The sequence below is a fragment of the Rhineura floridana genome, chromosome 1, assembly GCF_030035675.1.
Source record: "Rhineura floridana isolate rRhiFlo1 chromosome 1, rRhiFlo1.hap2, whole genome shotgun sequence".
Lineage (NCBI taxonomy): Eukaryota > Metazoa > Chordata > Lepidosauria > Squamata > Rhineuridae > Rhineura > Rhineura floridana.
Genome location: NC_084480.1, coordinates 24628012 through 24652027, shown reverse-complemented (window position 1 = coordinate 24652027; position 24016 = coordinate 24628012). Strand labels below are relative to the sequence as shown.

At 41.7% G+C, this 24016-nt stretch overlaps 1 protein-coding gene across 4 annotated transcripts in view; it reads left to right on the top strand.

Annotated features, from left to right (window-relative positions):
• The window catches only part of ADAMTS12 (ADAM metallopeptidase with thrombospondin type 1 motif 12), a 248924-nt gene that overhangs the window by 163583 nt on the left and 61325 nt on the right, over positions 1-24016 (top strand). For all 4 annotated transcript variants that reach the window (XM_061615943.1, XM_061615952.1, XM_061615934.1 and 1 more), the window contains 6 exons: positions 2441-2585; positions 8832-8924; positions 11230-11375; positions 14956-15125; positions 19576-19709; positions 20742-20862. In XM_061615943.1, the coding sequence (XP_061471927.1) occupies positions 2441-2585; positions 8832-8924; positions 11230-11375; positions 14956-15125; positions 19576-19709; positions 20742-20862 (809 nt within the window). The remainder of the gene's footprint in view (positions 1-2440; positions 2586-8831; positions 8925-11229; positions 11376-14955; positions 15126-19575; positions 19710-20741; positions 20863-24016) is intronic.

Genomic DNA, 24016 nt, shown 5'->3' with positions numbered 1-24016 from the left:
CTATGTCTCAGATTAATAAGCCAAGATATGATCACCCCAACCAGGCCACTGTGAGATTTTAATTTAGATCAACAATTAGGAAATTTCAGAAGCTGGGAAAAGCATAAATTACATGGATTTATTTATGGAAGTTACTATTATCTTATGAAGAGATTTTTAGGAGGATGGGTGGTTAGGGTCCATCTTTTGTTTTGTATCAGTGACCTCAAATTAGAAGTAGTTTAAAATATTTAAAGGGGTGTCACAGTGGGAGGAACTTAAGCACATTTGAATGGCTGGTAAAAGATGAGGAATGGAAAGTTATGTCTAGTTTATATGCTATGGATTATATCCTATGCTAGTTCTACTCAGAGAAGACACACTGAAATTTAATAGACATGACTAATTTAGGTCCATTAATTTCAGTGGGTCTACTCTGAGTACGGCTAGTATTGGAGACAACCCTTATTAAAAGTCAAACTCAAAAACTGATGGATCATGTAATCAAACACGGGACAGATATTTGTAGCACTTTATCCCACAGAAAGTTTGAGAATTTCTGCATACATATCCTCAGTATATTAAATATGCAAGATATTTTCTTTCATCCAGTTAATCTTAGAGAGAGCTGCTGCATTGGAAATATTTATTATTTGTGGAACAAATCATGAGACAAGCTGTCACTGAGTAATATAAATGGCTTTTTTCATATCTAGTGTAATGTATTATATATTTAGTGGCGATAAGCTATATCATGTTGGAAAATGATTCTGCAAAGATCGAATGATGCTAAACTGTAGAACCCTGCAATTTGCTTACTGAATTGTGTTCGGTGAATAAAACCAATAAACAGACATGAGATGATACTGAAAGGTATTTATCTATGAATCACCTTTCATGTCAGTCATCAGAGACCTGTTCATCCCAAAAGTAGTAGCTGCCCAGCTGCCAAAAAAGGCTATCCTATCCCATATCTTCCATTCTCTAATACATGCAGAACATGCCCTGAAGCCATAACATTATTCGTTTCTTCACCACTGTCCAGAATAAGGAAATGGAATATAGCAAGGGGCCTTATACCGAATTAGCTCAGTATTCATCTAGCTCAGAATGGCCCACACTGACTGGCAGACATGGGCCTTTCCCAGCCCTGCCTATAGACTGAACCTGAGACCTTACGTATGCAAAATGTGTGCTCTACCACCATACATTTCTGGGATGAAAGGAACTTGGAGGTAAGTCATACTTGCAGTAGTGGCATGTGGGGGGGGCAGAACTGTTGCTGCTTGCTTTGATGAGGTTGTAGGGAGGGAGAGCAGAGAGGTTGGGTCTGATTGGCAACGGCAGTCCCACTGATATAATGGCATGGCCCCGACTTTGCTACACCCCCCCATCCAGGGAAGCAGCAGCAATGTCAGCATCAGGAAAGCGGCTCTGTCTCTCTGCCCCCAACATCTGCTGGAACTGTTGGCATTAGAAAGCTGAGTCATTCCCCAAGTTGGAAAAGGTTAACAATAAATGACAGCATTGGAGGTGTAAACCACACAGCTGTGCCTTGTTAGGTTGCCGTACTATAAAGCCTAAGAACGGAAGACGGGTTGTGTGGGGGGAAGGGGGGAAGCAAAGGTGTACGTGTTGACTGCTTGCCAGGCTGTATCCTATAAAGTGGGTTTTGCATACCTATGTGTATGGACTCTCCTTTTGTTTCGGATGGCTCTCTTGCGTGAACTCATACTGCGCCCTGCTGGGACGGGGCGCTGAATACCAACTGGAACTGTGTACTTGGAGATACTGGAAGTTCAATGGGAATCTTTTGCATGCAAGCGATGTGCTCTACGACAGAGCTATGGCCTCTCCCCAGAAAAAGGAAGCCTTGAGGGGAGGAGGGCTAGCTTGATACGGGATTGCTATTATCAATCAGTCTTTTGTTCTAACAGCAGTCTTAGGTTTCTTACACCATTTTGTTCTTCCCTTGGTGTATGAAAATTGTTGATTGTCTTCTCTCTAAGCTAAAATATGCCCAGATTCTTCAGCTTTTTTCCTTTATATGTCATGCATCTCCAACCATTGATTGTCGTTATTTTCTGAATCATCACATTAGCGGTTAGCTGATCATCTTTCTAAAAAAGTAGTGATCAAAACAGGATACTGTGAATCAAGCTGGTGTCTGGCCAGCACTGAATAGAACAGTGTTTTCACTTCCTACACACAGTGCTTCTGTGGAAACACCCTTATATAGCCAGCACTGACAGTCTTGCCTGTAGGGAGTCCTCCTCTACTGTGTCCTTGTCATTCCATCATTGGCGTAGAAGACAGGAGTATGGTTGTCATTTCTGACCTCCCTTGAGGTGAGGAAGAGGCTGCTCACAACACTGGCTGCAAGACGAGAAGTGGAAGTTAGTGATGTTTTAGTTGAAAACTTCCAAAAATGCTAACAAGTAATCCCACATGTCACATTTAGCCGAGGATGGGGCTTCTGCCTGGATGATGTTCCAAAGAAGAAAGACCTAAAGCCTCCTTTCATTGCCCCTGGAGTGATTTATGATGTGCACCACCAGTGCCAATTGCAGTATGGATCCAATGCAACGTTCTGCGATCACGTGGATGTAAGTTCAGTGTTGTTCCTCTCCCCATGCCCCGGGTTTTCTTTTGTGATGGTGAAATTGAGCCTCTGCACCCTAATGTGGGAATGGAGGAAGGACAGATGTGATGATAGCAACCAGGGCAGCCAGCGAGAGGGGATGTATCACTATTCAGTCCATGGCTATAGCACAGATACAAGGATGTGCTTAAAGAGGCTCACCATGCTGTGAATGATCTTTGAGTTCTCCTTTTTGTATTTTATCTCTACTCACCTTAGGCTAATCACATTTGATAGTGGCCACCATGTCACTGGTTCTAGCAGCTTATTAGACTGCAGGTATAAATTACTGCCTGCTCAAAACCAGAAGGACTCTTTAAATGCAGGTTTTAGTTGAAAACTAAATGTTAGCATTTTTGGAAGTTTTCAACTAAAAAGGTTCCTTTTGTTGTAGTTGAGGGCTACATTCCCTCAGTGGTAAACAGGCAAGGGCCGCATGCTGGCAATGAGCAGGGCCAGAGCCAAAAATGGGCAAAGTTTGTTGCATTGAAGGATTGCATAGCTGTCTCTCACTTTCCCACTCTGTCTCTCTCACTCCCTGTATGTCTCCTTCTCTCTCTCCTTCTCCCTCTCCCTGAAACACACACACACACATGCACGCACGAACACACACAATGGAAGAGGAAGTGATTCCCAGAAGGGTGTCTAATGGGCTGCATGAAATTAGGCTAGGTGCCACAGGTTCCCCAATACTGCCTTCATGGAATGGACAGAGGACCATTTCCCAGCGTTTATTTGTATTTGTTCCATTTATATCTCACCTTTCCTCCCTGATGGAATTGAACACAGCCTACACGGGGTTTGTAGGTGGTCTTTCACACCAGACACTTGACCAGACCTAGTCCTGCTTAGCTTCATCAAGGTTGTTGCATCATGTGTCTTCAGGCCATGCCGTAGGATTTTATATTTGTTGTTACAGCATGTGATAGAGTGCATTTGTCTCCCTTTGATAGTGGGTTCACATTCTTAAAACAAAACAAAACTGGATTCCTAGAATGTGATGGGTTACTTGCAGAAGCTTTGCTTTCTCCTGCTCGGTAGACCAAAGAGAGCTTCACCGAGGCAAAATTAGATCCTTGGGTCTAGATTTGCACTGTGTATGTATTTGGTACAAACTCAGAGCAGCACCAAACACAATCTCTATCAGATGGCTGACTGGCAAGGAAGTCAGATCTGCAAACTTCTAGAGCAGATTATCTACCAGGCTTTCTCCATGGTTACTGAACCTTCACAGCACTGCAGCGACAACCCCTTTGAAGCTATGTGCGCACTTGAGAGGGAGGGGAAGAAGTGCTTCTACAGCGAATGGTGTTTCTACTGCAGCTGTTCAAATGGATAATACGGCAAACTGATGTAAAACTGACATGTTGCTTTCTCAATCAGCCATGAATGCTCGCAGCTGCAGTAGAAATGTAAAAGATGCCTGCAGTTATATGTGTGATTCTTCCCACCCATTCCCCATGTGCACAGAGCTTTGAAAGGTTTCTGCCAACATGAGGGTTCTCTATATTAGTGGGTAAGGTGTGCTTGCAAAAACGGTACTTGTATGACATCATTGGAGAGACACATGATTTGCCAGCCTCTTCAAGGCCTGATTAACTGTTAGGTTATACATGGAGCAGAGCAGTAGGGACTGCTGTGTATATCGTGGAAGCCCTCTTATGGTGAAATTACCTGGCTTCTCCAACCTGTGAAAAGTATATTCTTAAAATTGTCCAGAGATCAGAACATGATGACTTTGCCATCATTAGGGATGTAAGTTCATTTCACAACAAATGAAGCATTGAACGAAATGGGGCCTATCTGGTCCAATTTCATTTTGTTATGAAATGAATAGCAAGATTCACAAATGAATATGAATAGGGAGCCCAGTGAGAGTGGGGCTGATTTTAGCTTTTTTCTTTTGCCAGATGTCCTGAATGTTGCATTGACCCAGGGCATTTGGTGGGAAGGGCCACGGCAGGCCACAGTGGCAGCCATCTTTTTTTTTAGTGGCTGCCATTGCCACTCCCCAAGAATGCTCCAGAATGGCACAACATCTGGAGTATCTGGAAAGAAAATGGCGACCACCAGGAGATAGCTGCCAAAATCAGATCTGCGGCTACTGCAGACAGCAACAAAGCAAATTGTAAATGAAATTGGGGCGGGGGGAGAAAAGTACCACCAATATGAGGCAAATAATGCAATGAATGGATAGCAAAAAGAACACGGATGTCTCAAAATGAATAATTAAATGAACTGGATCTTTATTTATTACACAAATTTATATACCACTTAACATAAAAAAATGTCAAAGCAGGGGATAACCTGAGAATACAAATGATCATAAAAACAGTATAAATGGTGCATACAGCTGGAGTCACATTTAAGAGAAGATCTGTTTGAATTAAAAATGTCCTAAGCAAGCATCAGAAGCAAGGCTGGCACCAGCCCACCGTAAGCCTCCACCTCCCACCTGTGTGCACATGCCTGTGTGTGTGTACAGTCACATAAATACACCCAGTTGTGCCATCTCACACATCAGCACACATGCCTGCCATTGCCCAAGATGGTGGAGGGCCATGTTGATGCCCCTGCCACCATCTTGGGTGATGGCAGGCATGCATGCTGATGTGTGAGGTAAAGCGACCAGGCATATTTAAGCACCCACTGGCTGCACACACATGCAGAGGTGCTGTTGTCTGGGAGAGCTGCAACCTGATGCTGACAGGGATTGCAGAGCAGGAGCTTCACTCTTCCAGCTGCAGGGGCCCGCAGCCAGTGCCCAACTTGGCTACCTGCTGGTGCCAGGCCTGATCAGAAGGTTAGCACAGTTGGCGTTTGCTTGATACCACTAGGAAGTGACTGAGCAGGAACACCTGGGGTAAAGCTGTTCCCAAGATAACCTGGTCCCAAGTTGTTTTGGGCTTTGGATTAAAAACAAAACCCACCCTTAATTGCCAGTCATCATTGCAGCACAGAAGAGCAGTGACTATGTTCATAAGTGGGATGACCCTGAAAAAGAACAGGGACCACCATGCCACTCTATGGGCATACTTCTGTGTGCAGATGGATCTTTTTTATATATTCATATTTCCTTCCCTGGACCATGAACATCAAATTGCATAGAAATGTTGCTCAAGAGCAGTTGCTTTCAAACTCTAACAGGGAGCCCTTTCTATACTGATTTCTTTAACAAGTAACCCCTACATTATATCTTTTCCATTTCTGATCTTCAGCTTCTTAGAATATTCGGCAATGAATTAAAAATTTAGTGGCAAGCCAGCAGGAGAACAACAGTAATGTCTCCACCTATAGGCATATCTAACTTCTGCATTCACAACACTCTGAAATCCTAGAATCCTCTGCAATGGGCAGAAGATGTGGATTTCATGGCAGATGCTTGATGAGTCAATGCAACAGATGAGTCAGAGTGAAAAATATGCCCTGGAGGTAAAAAGTTTGACAAACTCTGTTCATATGGTATATACTTACTACTCTATCCTGCAGCTCTTTATTTCATTTCCTACATTGCACGAAGTGCTCAAAAGCAAAGAGTTTTCTTAAATAGCATTGTGTGCATGGTGGGAAGCAAAATCTCTTGACCATGTAAGCCCTTCACAATATACCTTTCAGAAGAATAAGCAAAACCAAACTAACAGTGGGCTAAATTTTCTTTCCTATTACCGTATATTCCGGCGTATAAGATGACTTTTTAACCCAGGAAAATCTTCTCAAAAGTCGGGGGTCGTCTTATAGGGCGGGTGCTGAAACTTCCGAGCCTTTTGTATAGTATGGACAGTCTTTGTCAAACAGTTTTGGTATAGTATCAACAGCTTCAAGCAGTTGCAGTATTCAAATAGTCGCAAGAGGCAGCAGCAGTAGCAGAGAGAAAGCTATGTAAATCACGCTGTGGGGCTGCCAGAAAGCCTTGGCTCTGCAAACTACAGCCCGTGTAATTGAGACCCCCCTTTTTGGCACTGTAACTGACTAGACAGAAAGAGACAAATAAAATGGCGGCCGCAAAAAACGGCGGGAAAATTGGCCAATCAGAGAAGCTTGGGGTGATAAAGAAGCAATGGCGGTCATAGGAACGCACCAGCAAGCACAAAACAGTCTCAAACCAAAACTCTGGGGCCGCTGGGCTGCGAGAGCATGATTGGGCTCAGCAAACGAGGGAAAGAATGAGCCGCAGCTGCGGGCTCTAAAGGCAGTTGCGGTAGGCTTAAGATGCCGCAGACGAGCCGGGGGAGGCGGAGCAACCCCCCCAGATAGGGGCTGTGACACAGAGCCGCAGCTGCAGGCTCTGGAGCTGCCGTGAAAAAGGTAAAGTGGCAGCAATACTGAGAGCAGCAGCCGCAAGCTCTCAGTTAATTCTAGGTGGCTTGCTGAGGGGGGGAGAGCCGGAGCTGCGGTCTCCCGTAACGTCACTGAGCTTCAGGAGGCAAAGGAAGCCATATGTACAGGCTCCTTATGTAAGTAAGCCGAAGAAGTCAGGAAAAAATGCGGCGGAGCGGGCCAGGAAGCCGCAATCGCAAGCTCCTGATTAGAGCTGCGTCAGCCGCCAGAGAACAAAAGGAGCCGCAGCCGCAGCCTCCCTGAAAGCCGTAGGCAATTTACTGGGGGAAAAAACGAAAGGAGCCGCAGCCGCGGTCTCCCTGAGAGCCGTTAGGGAATTTCCTTCCTTTCAGCTTTAGAGTGAATTAGGAAAAGTTTAATCCACTTGCACTGTTTTATGTTTACATGTTTGATGACAAACAGCCTTATGTTTATAAGTGACAGTTTTCCTGCTAAGTACCTGCATGTCATAAGCAGGGGTAGTCTTATACGGCGAGTATATCCCAAACTCTATATTTTAACTGGAAAAGTTGGGGGTCGTCTTATACGCCCAGTCGTCTTATACGCCAGAATATACGGTACATCTTCTTTTCCATAGACATGAGTTCCATGCTATATCTGTGCTTTATATACAGAGAGTGGCTGAGAGCTATGTCAGCTCACAATTCTAAAATCAGAGGAATCTGGAAATTCATATTCTTGGCAACTTTCTCAAGAAATGAGACTTCTTTTTGTCTTTCCCCCCAAACTAATGGACATTAATGCTAGAACTTCTCTCTGACGCATTCCCAGCCTAGTTTTGAATGAGTTAATTGGGCAAGGAGTCTTTGCTTTCTCCTGCCCAGCCAATGGAATGCACGTGGCTGTGTGGATCACTCCTATTCTTCTATGTCCCGGAGGGAAGTGTTTGACAGGAAGTGAGATTTATCCATTTCCTGTCCCAAATGACTAGAACTAAGAGCAGTGTTTTGGCTACTGAGAATAAAGTGCTATTACAAGTTTAAACAATAGTTTTACTGATTTAGGAAACATACTAGACCACAAAGGCTGAGAGCCTAAGCCTATCATAGAATGATAGAGCAGTAGAGCTGAAAGGGGCCTATAAGCCCATCATGTCCAACCTCCTGCTCAATGCAGGAATCCAAATTAAAGCATACCCAACGGATGGTTGTCCAGCTGCCTCTTGAATGCCTCCAGTGTTGGAGAGCCCACCACCTCCTTAGGTAATTGGTTACATTGGCGTACCGCTCTAACAGCTTAGATGATAATGAAATTAAAATTCAGCTGCATCCTGCTGAATTTAATTAGGTAATTGATTAATAAGACCTATCCTATTCCAGTAATTGTAATTTGTTTTTACTGTTTTTAATCATTGAAGTTTAAATTGTTGTAACCTGCACTGGGACCTACTGGTGAAGGGCAGGTTATAAATAAATTTAATAAAATGGAAAACCTCAGTGCAGTTATTTCATTGCATCTTATTATTTTCCACAATCCTGCCCCATTGCTATAGTCAGCGTGGTGCCCTCCATATGTTTTGGATTGCAGCTCCCATCATCCTTGGCTATAGGTGATACTGGTTGGGACTGATGGGAGTTGTGATCCACAATATCTGGAGGGCACCACATTGGCCACCCCTGCAGGCATGAAATCAAGCCTCTTAAAAACATCCCAAGCTGAGAAAGCCCTCTCAAAAAAGAGCCCCTAAACTCTTAATTGTTTTTTCTTTACAACCAGTGGAGCCTTGATGTCAGTGGGGCAGTGCTCCTGGTTTTAGTCCATAGTTGGACATCTCCTTGAAAGTACAGACTAAAACCTGGAGTGGATTCACTGCCCCACTGGCATTGGGGCCACCAGTCTCCACTGTTTATAACATTTGAGGTTGTTGTTGTAGAATATTTGCCAGACATTGTGGTGCTTCGTGAAAGGCTCCTGCCGGTCAAAACTGGATGCTGCAGCAGATGGGACAAGATGCGGCGAGAACAAGGTGACTGTAAGATTCTGTTACAGAGAAAGACAAGAATGGGGAAAAGTATACTTGGTACCTGACTTATTTTATCAGCACTCCAAGAGCACAAATCAAAAGAAAGTGGCCTCCTGTGAAACTACTTTCTTTTGCTACATTTTGCATTCAGTAGCATTCTTTTAGTAATCTTTCATTGTGATATTAATCTGAAACCCTGGCCGCATCTGACTGTTTCATTAAGTTATCATCATATGACTGCATTTATTGTCCTGAACGGGAAGGCAAGAAAATTGCTTTCTTTTCAAATCAATGCCAGTTCCTTCAGTGGCACAAGTTTGCACGCCTAGCTCCTACAGAGCAGACATATAATTCTGGCATTTCTCCATAGCACTGACAGCTGAATGAAAAAGAGTTGCAGACCTTTTTCTGAACAAATGGCTGAGTCTCAAACTTAGCAGCATTGCAGTAATAGAGATGGTTCATTATTCCAAAAGTTGTCTTGCCTATCCAGGTGCTTCTTTTGATTTGCAGCTCCCCACCACCTTTCCCAGTTCACCAACTCCTTAACATAACCAGTTCCCCATTTCTCCAGAAAACCCAGGCTTGCTCAATGCCTCTTAGTGGATTTATGGCTGAGCACTAGGACTGGTAACATCTCATTTCTATGGGGCTCTTCAGAAATAATACCAAACTAATAATACCAAACCAATATCAAACTAATAATACCAAAAATGGTTTGCTGTTGCACTGAAACCCAGCAAACTATGGTTTGCACAAACTATGGTTTGCACAAACCTGGATTAAACTGTAGCAGAGTATTCTCAGGTCTAGTTGCGCCCTCATTGTGTATGTACCTGTTTATAATTAAGAGATGCGTACTAGGGAAGTTGTTCTTTTTACTACTGAGTCAACTTCTGGCTTGCCTTTAAATGTAAGATTATGCCATTCTTTTTCCATTTTGCGAAAAGACTTTAATTACATTCTGCCTGATAATAAGATATGTATAAAGGCCAGACTACACATGACATAAAAGACCTGTATCTGGATCTCTCAATGTTTCTTTTCCAAAAAAGCAGCCATGGGAGGGGGGGGGCAAACAAGAGGAGATACATCACCAAAAAAAGAGGACATCAATTTTCATAAAATGTGCATGTTTTAATAATTTACATGCATTGATGCAAACTTAGAAATAATTGCTATAATATAGGTGACCTGTGTGCTTGCCTGCTCAAGCCTGGTGTCCTGGTGCTATTCTTTGACCAGCTTCTCCTTCCAGTGGTATCTTGGGCTAGACAGCACTTCACATACAGGACTTCTTCAAACAGAGGACTGTCCTCTGACAGCCTTTCAAATAGAGGATGGTCTTCTGTAATGTAGGACACATGAAGACCCTACTTGGGGGAGGGGGTTTAACCTTTTGCTCCTGTGCCAGTTCCCTGAACCAAGTCACTTCCCCACTCCTCACCCTTGAAGCTGCTATTAGCTGTGGAGATGGAAACATACAGGGACTATAGAGATACCTGAATCTTTTCTCCTCTTCAATTAACAGACTGATGGGATGATTTGCAAGGGGTATTTTATAGGTCACAGAGTTAAACTCCACTTCCCCTGTGCCCAGCCACAGTTTGAATTGAGCCTATAGATGGAAGGATACATCAGTTTTGGTTCTCTACGTTTGTCATTTTTCCAATCTTAAATTCAGTTCTCCACATTTCTGGAGCAATATGCAATTTTTTTTAAAAAAATCCTCATGAAAGTTTATCAACATTTTAGTGGGAATTTCTGCTAACAGACACATTTTTGTATGAGCTTTGACAAATGTACACATTTGCAAGCAATTTCCCTAATATAATGCTTTCTGCATGTTATTTTCACAGCTATATTAATTTCCCCCAATATGTGTATTTTAAAAAACCTTATGTGGTTGGAGAACTGCATCGCAAAATTCGGATAAAATGTGGATTTCAAAGTATGGCTGTGTTTCAGTTCTCATTGTTTCAGCAGGTGCACATTTGATAGATTCACTTTTAAATGCGAACAGAATCAAATTTCTCATCCATCCCTAACTGGGCTTCCTTGTGCTGGCTTTTTAGAAAGGAAAAAAAAAGGAGTCTAGAGACTTGATGATCCATTCACAGATCTCCTGTGCCATGTGTACAATTGACCCCACCTAAAAATATGTACCGACAATGTTCATTGAAAGACACAAAACTGGGAAGGTGAGCTCTCTCTTACATCCATCTCTGGCAAGCTGCTATGGAAGAAATGTATTTCAGTACCAATAACGTTTTTTCTCTCTGAACCACTGTGCTGCTTGACTGTTCAGTGGTGCTTCACAGGTGCATGCATAACAGTGGGCAAGAGCCCTGAAGCAGTAAACGGTGGATGGGGATCGTGGTCCACATGGTCACACTGCACCCGGACATGTGGGGCTGGCATTCAGGCTGCTGAGAGGCAGTGTAATCACCCAGAGTAAGTCTCACGCCTGGCGGTTTGCTTAACCTTCTGATGTTTCAAAATCTTGAAACCTCGGCACCCTGATTTTAGGGTAGAATCACAGAATCATGGAACGGTAGAGTTGGAAGGGGCTTATACGTCTATTGGGTGTGACCTGCTGCTCAGTGCAGGAATCCAACTTAAAAGCATACTCGACAGGTGGCTGTCCAGCTGCCTCTTGAATGCCTCCAGTATTGAACAGCCCACCATTTCCCTAGAGGTGGTTCTACTTTGGGTTTTTCAGGGGGGGGAACTTCTGAGGTCTACCAAATAGAGCAAGGGTGGGGAACCTGTGGCCCTCCAGATGTTGTTGGTTTACAACTCCCATCATCCCTGACCATTGTCCATGCTGGCTGGGACTGATGGCAGGGTCTGAAGTCCAACAACATCGGGAGGGTCACAGGTCCCCCATCCCCGAAATACAGCCATGTGCAGAATGGTGGCTAAGTGGTGGGGTGGGGTAAACATTCACTCCAAACTAGGGACCTGGGTGCCTCAAACCATATGTTTCGTGCCCCATAACTGAGGTCAAAGACCTTTTACATAAAAATCAACTTCTGATTTCCCCCCAAGCTGTCTTCATACGCTCTCTTCATTTCAGCAGTCTAATTTCCAGGTTGGGGGGGGGGTTGTTGTTCCTCTTGTTAAACAACTAGGAGTCAAAAACTCTTGTCTTTCTGCAGCAAATCACTCCTAGATCTTACACTGGACCCCTGATCTACATTCTGCTCAACTCTGATCTAAACGAATGTTCCCAATAGGGATGCATAGATCTGACCATTTTGGTTCTCGCAGTTTCTAATTTTTTCCAGTCTTAAATTTCGTTCTCCACATTTCTGCAGCAAAGTGTGGATTTTTCTTTAAAAAATCTCCAGCATTTCTATGTGAATTTCTCCTAACACATTTTTGTTGGTAGTTTTGAGTAATGTACACATTTTTGCAAGCAATTTCTTATCATATCTGTATGTTATTGTAACTCATATATTCATTTTTGTGCACACTTTCCCCTCACTTAGATGTTTTTGTAAACACTGGGACTGGCTGGTTGGCAAACTGCATTGCAAAGTTTGAATAAGTGCACATTTTGAAGGATGGCTGTGTTTTAGTTCTCGTGTTTTAAAAAATGCAAATTTGATGGATTCGGCTCAAAATGCAAACTGAAATGAATTTCTCACTCATCCCTAGTTCTAGTAATATGTTTCCTCTATACATTAGAATTAACTATTCTAATAGATGGGCCATTAGTCTGATCCTGTAGGCTCTTCTTACATTCTAACGAGGTCTAGCCATCCTATTTCATTTCTTCAAGGAACAGGGGACCCCAAGTTAGGATCTCCTCTAGATGGGCCCATCTAGTTTAGCATCTTGTTCTCACAGTGCAGCCAGCCAGATGCCCATGGGAAGCCTGCAACCAGGACCTGAGTACAAAATCACTGTCCCATCCTGCAGTTTTTAGCAACTAGTATTCAGAAGCATACTGCCTGCAACCATAGAGGTAGAGAATAGCCACTGTGGCTAGTAGCCATTGATAGTTTTATCCTCCATCCAATTTGGTGGCCGTCACTGCCTCTTGGGGGAGTGAATTCCATAGTTTAGCTGTGCACTTCATGAAAAAGAACTTTCTTTTGTCTGTCCTGAATCTTCCAACATTCATCTTCATTGGATGTCCACACGTTTTAGTGTTATGAGAGAGGGAGAAAAAATTCTCTATCTACATTCTCTATGCCATGTATAACTTTACACACTTCTGTCATGTCACCTCTTACTCTACTTTCCTGTAAACCAAAAAGCCCCCAAAGCTGCAACCTTTCCTCATAAGGAAATTGCTCCATCTCTTTTATCATTTTGCCCTTTTCCAAACCTTTTCCAATGCTACAATATCTTTTTTAAGGTGTTCAGAACGGTACACAGTATTCCAATATCTCAGGCCTTCTCTGTCGTGGCACCTCTGTTTGGAACTCCCTTTCCATGGAAGTGTGCTTGAGCGATTCTCTTGCAAACTTCCATAGATTAGCTAAGACTTTCTGGAGTGGTTTGGAGTTGCGGGAGCACATTGGTGCATTATATTCTGCTGCTTTTATTCACTATATTGCAAGTTTTTTTTAAAAAAAAACTTTCATTGTTTAAAATGGTATTTTCATGTATTTTATAAGTCATCATGGACCTCTCCAATTGAGCACATTGGGATCTAAATATATTGTAAGAATAAATAAATGATAATCTATGCTGTGAATATGCTACTTAGAATTAACTCTCTTCTGTGGGACTGATTGTTAATTCAGAAATAGGGTGGGCTACTGTATAGACAACAGCCCTTATTTGAAGGAATTCTCTATTTTAAGGGCTCTCCAGTCCAATTTTGGATACTCAGTTCACTTTGGACACATAGTGAGAAGACATGATTCACTAGAAAAGACAATAATGCTGGGAAAAACAGAAGGGAGTAGAAAAAGAGGAAGGTCAAGCAAGAGATGGATTGATTCCATAAAGGAAGCCACAGACCTGAACTTACAAGATCTGTGTTGGCGTGTGTGCGTTGTTGCGTGAAACAGCATACATTACGTTGGAGTTAAGTTGAGCAAGAAACTTCTTCAGAGCATTTAAATCATGTAAGAGTCTTTATTAAGACATTAAGGCTTTTCAGCAGTTTCCCCCCCCCCTAGCTCTACAGCACATCTCTCTCCAAAAGTAAACACAAAAGTAGGCCAACCTCTCAGCTCAGAGGCATGATGCAGAAGACCAGAAGAACCAACAGCAGGCTGTTACAACTTTCCCAGCTGTTATCTCCCGTTACCATGACAACCTGTCTGACCTTGAAAGTCTGCTCTCTCAGGCCAGGCATGGCAGATAAGACTGCTTCTCAAGACACATGCTTGTAACTTTCCAGACCTGATGAAAACATCCTCAGGCAGTACGGCCTAATGCCAACAATCTGAACAGGGTGGTTCATGACAGATGCTCTTGGAGATCACTGTTTCATAGGGTCGCCATAAGTCGTGATCGGCTTGAAGGCACATAACAACAACAATCAGTCCAATTTTGGCTTACAGATAAAGAACCCTAAGGAAGGAATGCTGTTTTTATGATGTTTTAAAGTGTTTTTAGTGCTTTGCCACCCTGGGCTCCTGCTGGGAGGAAGGGCGTGATATAAATCAACAGTTAGCACCTGGACAGCAGACTGAGCAGACACACAGGACACCTGATCATAGTATTCCCTATTATAATGAAGATTGATTGTACTTCTATTTAAATTATAGCAATTATTTCTAAATTTGCACTTATACATATAAATTAGCTTATGTTAATTTTATGCAAATGTGCTTCCTCTTTTGTCTGGAGGACCGCTGGTTCTCCTGGGTTAGAGTGTCAGACAGGGAAGGCCCAGGTTCGAATCCACACACAGCATCAGTAATTCTTAGCTTAATCTATTTTCCAGGGTTGTTATAAAGATAAAGGAGGGAAGCCATATATGCTGCCATGGGCTCCTTGGAGGAAAGGCAGAATATACATGTAATAAATCAGTTCTTATTTTCAAAACCACTTATGTCACTTTTAGACCACAGTTTGGAGGGAAGTATTGCACTGGTGAGAGGAAACGCTATCGCATGTGTAACATTAAGCTGTGCCGCAGGGCTACGCCAAACTTCCGTCAAATGCAGTGCAGTGAATTTGATACAGTCGCCTACAAAAATGAATTCTATCAGTGGATTCCAGTTTATAACACAGGTAGGCTTAAGTAAGTTGCACTAAGCTTATTTATTGAACCTCTGTTTCCACCTGTAGTTTTTGATTGTTTAAAATATTGTATTATTTTGATTGATGGATTGTTTTATTGATGGTGGTGTAAACCGTTTTGTGTGGTGAAAAGCAGTCTATAAATATTGGGAATAAGTTTTTAAAATTACCCATTATTAAATATGAGAATGAATTTCAGGCGTCATCTGGTGAAGTTTTGACATTTGGATTTTGACTGTAAGCGTTTGCCCCAAACATTTGGAAGTTTGTGAAATTCAAAAACATTTGAATTGAAAAACTTGTTCTTGATTAGATGGGTACTCTTACCTGTTCAAGGTGTTCTCCCTAATTTGTTAATTTTCTCTCTGTGTGAGAGAATATGAACTTCTGTATAATTCATTAACTGCAGTTCTGATTGACTGCTGTAATAGCCCTGTTCCATCACTCAGAAGTGCATTCAGTGAAACACATGTGAGGATGGGACCAGGCTCACACATAATCTATCAGGGCTTGCCCATGACATTTTGCTACCTGAGGCATCCCTATGTTTGCATTTCAGTGAGAAACTACCTAATTCACACTTTCCAAACCAATAGGCAAACGGAAACACAGCTATCCTTTGAAATTTGCACTTCTCTGAAATTTACAGTGCAGTTCTCTAACCAAACAATGTGTACAAAAATGCATATACTAGGATAAAGATTGCGTTAAAAGGTATATATTAGTGAAAATAACATACAAATATTCATTATGTCAGGGAAAATTGCTTGCAAAAACATGCATATTAGTCAACATTGCAAATAAAATATGTTTATTAGGAGAAATTCACACTAAAATGCTGACAAATTTTCACGAGGTCACTAAAAATAATTCACAAATTGTTGCGGAAATGTGGAGAACTGAATGTAAAATTGGAAAACTGGGAGAACTGAAATGACAGATTTGTCCCTTCTACCCCAACATCAGGGTGCATAGTACCCAAGACAGGTCAAATTGTTTTGGCGCCCAAAGCAGAAATTCCACAAATGCCTCTGCTCCTCCTTGGCAGTAAAAATACAAGAATAATTAATTGAATAATCCTTTGCTACCCTTTCACAACACCCAGAATCAGCTGCCTGAGGCCAATGCCTCACTTTGCCTTATAGAAGAGCATGCACATCCTGTCAGTTTATGAAAGAGCTGCTTTGAAAACCTGTCCCCCAGGAAAACTGCTCTCAAGGGGTGTGTGTGTGTGTGTGTAAGTAAGTCTATCTCTTGCTGGATGCTTTTTGGGGAAAAGCAACAGCAACAGGTTTATTGCCCAATAGCTAATCAGGCCATTCGCATACACAGGGCAATAAGAACAACAACAACAAAAAAGGTGCATACAAAATGCATTCAGCCATGCCAAAATGTGATTAAAAATTATACCATTACAAGAAAGTGACATGCATTACCATATATTATCATTTGAAACCGTAAGCGTCTTCCATTTCCCTGAAGCCAATTTTACAAATTTCACAGTTGTAAATGCTACATATTAATCTGTTCAGGCCAGTGTGAACAAAATTTTGCTTAGCGGAAAGTTATAACTAATCCCAACAATAAGGAGCTCAAGGTAATGGATCCTAGAGCTAAATACAAAAAAATCCAATACAATTTGTACCAGATCCTTTATCTTCAGGCATGTGGCAGGACAATGTCTAGCCACCCCATACTGAGCTTCATACGTGCCTTAACCTTAATCAGCTATTAAGAATTTAATGGGGTAAGAAGGTCCTTCACTCCCTGTTTTCCCAGGTTTTCAAAGCAGTTCCCTTACAAACACACAGAGCCCCAGTTTCTCCAGAAATAGCTTTTCAAAGGAGGGGTAAGCTGGGAAGTCTCCAGCTAGAGAAGAATTTGGGAACTTCTAAAGCTCATATGCAAGTCAATCTTCCATATCCTCTGCTAGAATGGCTGACAGATTCACTGAGCAGGCATCAAAAGAGGAGATTTGTACCAGGAACAACTCTTTGGACCTGCTGTGATAATCTCTAGAGAGTTCCATATTTAATGGCAATTGAGAAAAGTGGGAAAAACTAAGAAGGAACAAGTTTCCAAAAAGCCAAAATGTTCATTATATTCTTATGTCCAGTTGTTCTTTCAGTTGATACATGTTGCGGGACTGAAGGGTTCTTTGAGCCCAGACTTTTAAGAATTGTTAGTCTGGTTGTGATGTGCACAGATAAGGAAGACCTGCTGTCTGCATCTGTGTGACTTTAGATCACAGTTTCAATGAAAATAGAGCTGTATAAATCTCACATGAGTTTAAGTTAAGGATGTGCTAGAATTCTGCCCGATTCGGATTTGGTACTGAATTTTCCATTAATTCATTTATTCTCAATTGCTCAGGATTGGATTTTAATGTAGCGAATTTCCACAGCTATATTTGAAAATGGACTTTTTTTAAAAAAATCTGCCTCCAAAACATCAATAGTAAGAATGACAGTTTATTGATATTTCCTTCAAAACATCAATATTTCCTTTTAAAATATTGATATAACAATAGCAATAGCATCCACACAAAGCTGTGGGAAAGTTTGGCAGCATATTAAAAATGAAACATCATCTCAATCTATCAAATGCCCGAGAGAAAAGGGACATATTTACCTGTCAATGATGGTGCCAGGTGGATCTCACTGGGGAGCATATTCCACAGATGGAAAGCAACAACTGAAAAGGCCCTCTCTCTTGTCACCACCCTCCGAGCTTCCTTCAAAGGAGGGACCTGGAGAAAGGCCCTAGAAGAAGATCCAAGGGTTCGAGTAGATTCATATCAGGAGGGGCGTTCCAGAAGATACTGGGGTCCTGATTCCCTCTTTAAATGACTTGCTAGTTTGTTTATGCAGGCTTGGCTCCTCTCCTTCCTCCCTTCTCTTCCTTTCTAGTCAGTGAAAGATAGGGCCTGTGAGTGCAAGCCTCATGTGGCTCCACAATGGCTACAACAGCATGTACGATTTTATTTCTTTGTAGTAACAGGTTTTTTCTTTATTTTTTCAACTATATATATATATATCCCTTTAATTCTAAGCGTCACAAATGTTGTCCAGGAAATTACTCTGATATCTGAAAGTCTGCTACTTCTTCTACAGGAAGAACACTGTGGCATTCCTCATTTGCAATTGTTGAATCATTCAAATATATGCAATGTTCAAAGAACAATAATTAAAGCTAATTATCAAGATAATAACAGCTTAGCCAGTCTCAGCCCAGTCAAAGCCTAGAAGTACCAGGTAACCTTCTCTGTACTTCCTGAAGGAAGCAAGGGCATAAATACCAGCGTGTCAAATGCTTACAATTGACTATTGAACTAAACCGCCCCCAGCCAAACAACACAAAGAAAACCTGTTTATAACATGCTCTCGTTAGTGATCCCGCCACCACCATCCTTCAAAGTAGGAAAAGCAAGCAGGAATTTTTTTAATGTTTAGTCTGCTCCTGTCAATAATATTCCTCCTCTCCACTTCACTTTCTATGCAACATTGCCACAAGTAAACCTCAAATGTATTGTAAATACCAGACTTTCATTTAGTAAGAACGCTGCTGAGAATAAACAGAATGAGACCGTTTCCAAAGGCATTAAAAGGATTTTGTAAATATTGCAAGATCTTATGGTGGTGTTGGGAGCTGAAATGGCTTGTGTGGGGCTCCCCATGCTAGTCTTGTAGCCCACGGGTGTGAGCTGCATAGGAATGCAGGAAGCTGCCTTATTCTGAGTCAGCCATTGGTCCACCTAGCTCATTAATGTGGACACTGAATGGCAGCAAATCTCTCAAGATTTCCGGCAGGGTTTTGTCTCACCTGGAGATGCCCAGGATTGAATCTGGAACTTTCTGCATGCAAAGCAGATGGTCTACCTATGAGCTGATGGTTGGAGCAAAGATCCATCTAGCTTTTGTGCTCAGATTCCTGCACAAACATTGGTTAATGGGAGATAGTGGCTATCATCTATAGCCAAGGTACTTAGTTTTAAAAACAAACAGTTTTTAACCTCTAACACAGCGGTTCCCAAACTGATTGTGGACCATCAGTGGTCTGCAAGCTTCATTCAGGTGGTCCGTGGCATGTCTGCATTAAATGCTCATATTTTAATTGTATTTTACTCCTTTTATTTCTTCTGTTGTATTTTATTGTATTACAATATGAATTCTATGGAGTGCAATACAACCAATATGAGAAATAAAATAAGCAATAAAAATACAATTAAAAATCTAACAGCATCTAACAGAAATATCATTAACTGGTCCATCAAGACCTTTAGCAATTTTCAGGTGGTCCATGGGGGAAAAAAAAGGTTCGGGAACCACTGCTCTAATATATAACATTGTTTGTTTACACTACAGCCTTACAATTGTACTTTGAAATGTGTGGTTTTTTTTAAAACTGAAACAACTTTTTGGATTTTTGGGTTTCCCTTCAGCTAATCCTTGTGAGCTACAATGCCGTCCTACAAACAACCACTTTTCAGAGAAAATGCTTGATGCTGTTATCGACGGTACACCTTGCTTTGAAGGAAACAACAGCAGAGACATCTGTATTAATGGCATGTGTAAGGTATTGGGTATGTTTCCTTCTCTGAACACTTTGTAGAGCTCAAAAGGCTGTCAGGGGTATATTCTTAAATACTAGTGCTTTCCCTTAAGCAGGGCCGGCTCCAGACATGCCGGGGCCCTTGGGCACCAGCTTGCCCCAGACCCCGGCATACACACGTGCATGCACACACACACACCTATCTGTCTCTCACAGGGAGGGACTTCTTCTGCCCACCGGTTTGCTGGGTCTGTCTCTCTTGTCTTTTGCAGCTGCGCGGGCTGCTATGCGTGTGCATTGCTGCCATCAATCAAGATGGCGTCGGAGGCTTTTGCCCCTTAGGGAAACCTTGGCTGCCATCTTGCTTAATGGCAGTCCTGCGCACGCAGCCCACGCAGCCTCAAAAGATAGGAGAGACGGGCAGGTGGAAGAAGCTCCCTCGTCCTCCCTCATCCTATTGAGAGGACCCTCTGGCCTCTGTGGCTCCAGGGGCTCTCGGCCAGGGCCCGACCTGGCCACCCTTTGGGACCGGCCCTGCCCTTAAGTTCTTGATAGTTTTAACAAGCAATATCCCCAAAACCCATTCCCTGGTTTGGGGGAAGGTGGGTGAGGGTCTGGGAGCTGGGGAGGTGGTAGAACAGAGGGTGCTCATAGATATTGGGTTGGGATTGCATCCCATCACATTTCCAATTGGAGATCTTGTAGGATCCAAATGGATTGGTTGCAATCTCTTGCCCATTTACATGGGAGTATCAATACTCAGTTAGATGTATTAAGGATCTGACCCAGTATAAGGCAGCTACATATTCTCATTCTGTAATGTATTAGATGTTACAGTGATAGATACTCCACAGCATCCTATTCATAATCTGTTTCTGTGTATGGAGCTGTTATTTAAAACCATATCTAAGTTCTTCTTTGTGGAAATGTGACATGAACTTTGAAATTATGTCGTTTTCCTATTCTAAATAACTGCCTTGTAAGCAAAAGGTGAAATTGTCACTGATTCAGTATATTATGAATACACCATGTACTCTGAAAAATGTTTTCTTTTAGACTGTCGGCTGTGACTATGAAATGGATTCCAATGCTACTGAAGATCAGTGTGGAGTTTGCCTGGGAGATGGTTCCTCTTGCCAGACTGTGAAGATAGGATTCAATCAAAGTGAAGGAGTAGGTAAATAATGCCTTTTCCACAGCACTGCAGCAGCTATTTCAACAGACAACAGGAGGGGAAAGTGGCAACCCTTATAATGAATCAGTCAAAGAAGAAGAAATTTCAGACACAATGAAAGCTGCCTAGAAAATATGAGTATTTAGTCATGAGATCAGAACTGCTGCTTAGGAAAGGCCGAAGATCATCATACCCTATTCTTCCTCATCCGTATTTCAACCAGATGCACTTATTCTGTGCTCAAGAGTACCTATACCTCTCATCATTCTGAAGGCATAAAAAGATACAGTTGGAGCCAAAGGTCCACTTCCTTATAGGTAGGGTTGCCATATTCCAGTTCCACAAATCTGGGCAGGTTAATTTGCATATTATGTAAAGTATTTGCATATTATGCAAATATCTGCATATTATTTGCATATTATGCAAATACCTGCATATTAATATTTGGATTGTCCAGTTGTTTTGTTTTCGTGCCTAGGAATTACCACCAAAAGCTGGGGAAAGATGTGAGAAATCTTTTTTTTAAAAGCAACATTTTCAGCCTTAAATGCCTAGACTCTAGTTTCCAACACTATGGAGTATTTATTGATTGATTAAGAGAATTTATATGCTGCCCCTTTGCTGTTAAAAACAGAGCTCAGCACAGCTTACAAATATAATAAAAACAATAAAAATACACAATCAATATAAAAACATAATAAAAACACAAAATAACAACAAACATAAAGTAAGTCAGGGCAGCAGTACGGTTAACCATATACGATATATTTCAAAGATGTGGTGGGTGGAGAAAAACAAGAAGCCAAAATGTTAGGAAAAGGAGTCTTTCACACCACATGCTCAGTTCTAAATACTGTTGCAGCAAGCTTACAAGTTCCTCCAGTATTCCACTGGTGCAGGCACTCAGACATTCAAAGTATCTGTATGTTTCTTATGTTTTATAAAAGCAGAGCTTTGCTTAACTCAAAATTTCTTCTCCCTTTGATCAACTACATCTACACAGGTTCCACCTCCATACTCAAAATGAAACTGGGCCTGGAAGTGTGCAACAACTCCACACATACCTTGCTAATTAGATTACCAATGCCAGGATGTCTGTCTTATCGACTATTCTCCTGCTCCCCCACACACACCGGGCATCATGAAAGACCCAGTCCTGGGCTCAGAAAGAAAATAATTATCTGGTCATCTTCAAAGTATTGATAAACCTCTTGTTTTAATTGAAATAATAATTATAAATTCTTGCTCTTATCACTAATGGGAGTTAATTATCTTGCATATGCTGCTGTTGCTTCTATGGCTGTAACGGAGTGAGGTTAAAGATAAGTGAAATGCAAATAGAAAAAAAACCACAGAAGGCAGTAACACTTTCCTAAATGTAATACCATACCAACCACAACAAGATTCCTATGAGTAAAGCAGAAAACTAAGCATCTCACAACCAGTCAGGATTCCTAACCAAAAACCAAAAATATGATAAATGAAGAAATATTTATATAAGCATGACTATCAAATATATTTATTATTTACACAAACTGTAAAGATATTTATAGTGCAATCCTAGGTTTATTTATTCAGAAGCAGGTCCCAGTGTATTCTGTGGGGCTTACTCAAACAGGGACAGAAATGCAACCTCAAGTGATAAGCAACTTCATTCACACAACCCAAAATTCCGAATCATGCCACTTTACGCTGTTATGCAACTGTTCATACTTGTTTTTATGGTTATTGGATTTTAAATGGCTTTATTTCTTGTTGTGAGCTGCCTTGGTTTTCAACCCTACCTCACAGGGGTGTTGGAAACACTCCATACACACACACGCACACACTGCAGATGTATAAATACATACAGCCCATATAATAGTTTATTGTCAAACCAGTTGGTCATTGCAGAAAAATCAGTATTAGTTTTAAAAAAATCAGTATTACTTTCCTACAGAATAAAAACTGTAATACCTAAGTAAGCCCTGCCTACTTGCTTTAAAATAGGACTGGAGAAGGGGGTAGAAAGAGTTAGAACACAAACACAATTCTTTTTTACATTCACTCCAAAATCCCATTGATTTTTAACACATTCATAACCATATCTACTCAAAAGTAAGTCCTATTGAATTCTGGGCATATGGGATTAGCACTGCTTTTACAAAAGCAAGCATTGGGAAGGTTTTCAAAACACTGCCCAAGATCTGACTCCTGCACACAAGAGGGAAAAAAACTGAAATGTATATACTTACCCAATTTATGAGATTTTCAGATAAACGGGGGGGGGGAACACACCACCATTTTGTTTTCTAGACACTGCCTCAGGTCAATGAAACTGAAACAATCCTGGCTTCTCTGATTGGCTGCAATGCTGAATGGGCGGGGTTAAAGCTACGAAGTGCTATAGTACTGTATACAGTACTGTTTAAAGAAAGATTTAACAGTCGGGGAGGCGGCTGACGTTTTTATGTATATCTCGAGAACCAGACCACCTAGGAACTTAATTTTTTTTTAAATTAAAGCTGAGAATCCGGGCCGCCTAAGGGGCTAGCTGGGCGCCGGGTGGCATGCATAGAATCCGGGTAAAACCCGGCTAACCGGGCAATATGGCAACCCTACTTATAGGCCTTCTGTTGGAGAAAAACCCCTTCCATCAAAGAAAGGGAACCCTCAGATCCAATCCGATGCTTGCTTTTTGCAGTTTTATTTAAAATATAAGAACATCGGAAGAACTTGCTGGATCAGGCCATTGATTTCAGTGAAGCTTACTTCTAAATCTGGATTTAGGACTCAAACCAAAATCAGATTCTGAAATACTGCCCATCTAGTCCAGTATCCTGTTCTTGCAGTGGCCGGTCAGATGTCCATGGGAAGGCCACCAGCAGGGCCTGGATGTAAGAGGACTACAACTCCCATAGATCTATATTTACAACTCCCTTATATCAAAGAGCAAATATTTGAACCTTGCTGCAAGCATTGTCTAGAGTTCCCATCAGTTACAAGCAGCCACATCAATCCATTAGAGCAGAGGTTCCAAAACTGTGTCCACAAGCCTCATTCAGGTGGTCCTCTGCATGTCCACATTAAATATTCATAACTATTTTAATTGTATTTTTATTATTTCTTTTCTTTCTTTTATTGTATTACGGAATGCAAATTGCAATATAATAAGATA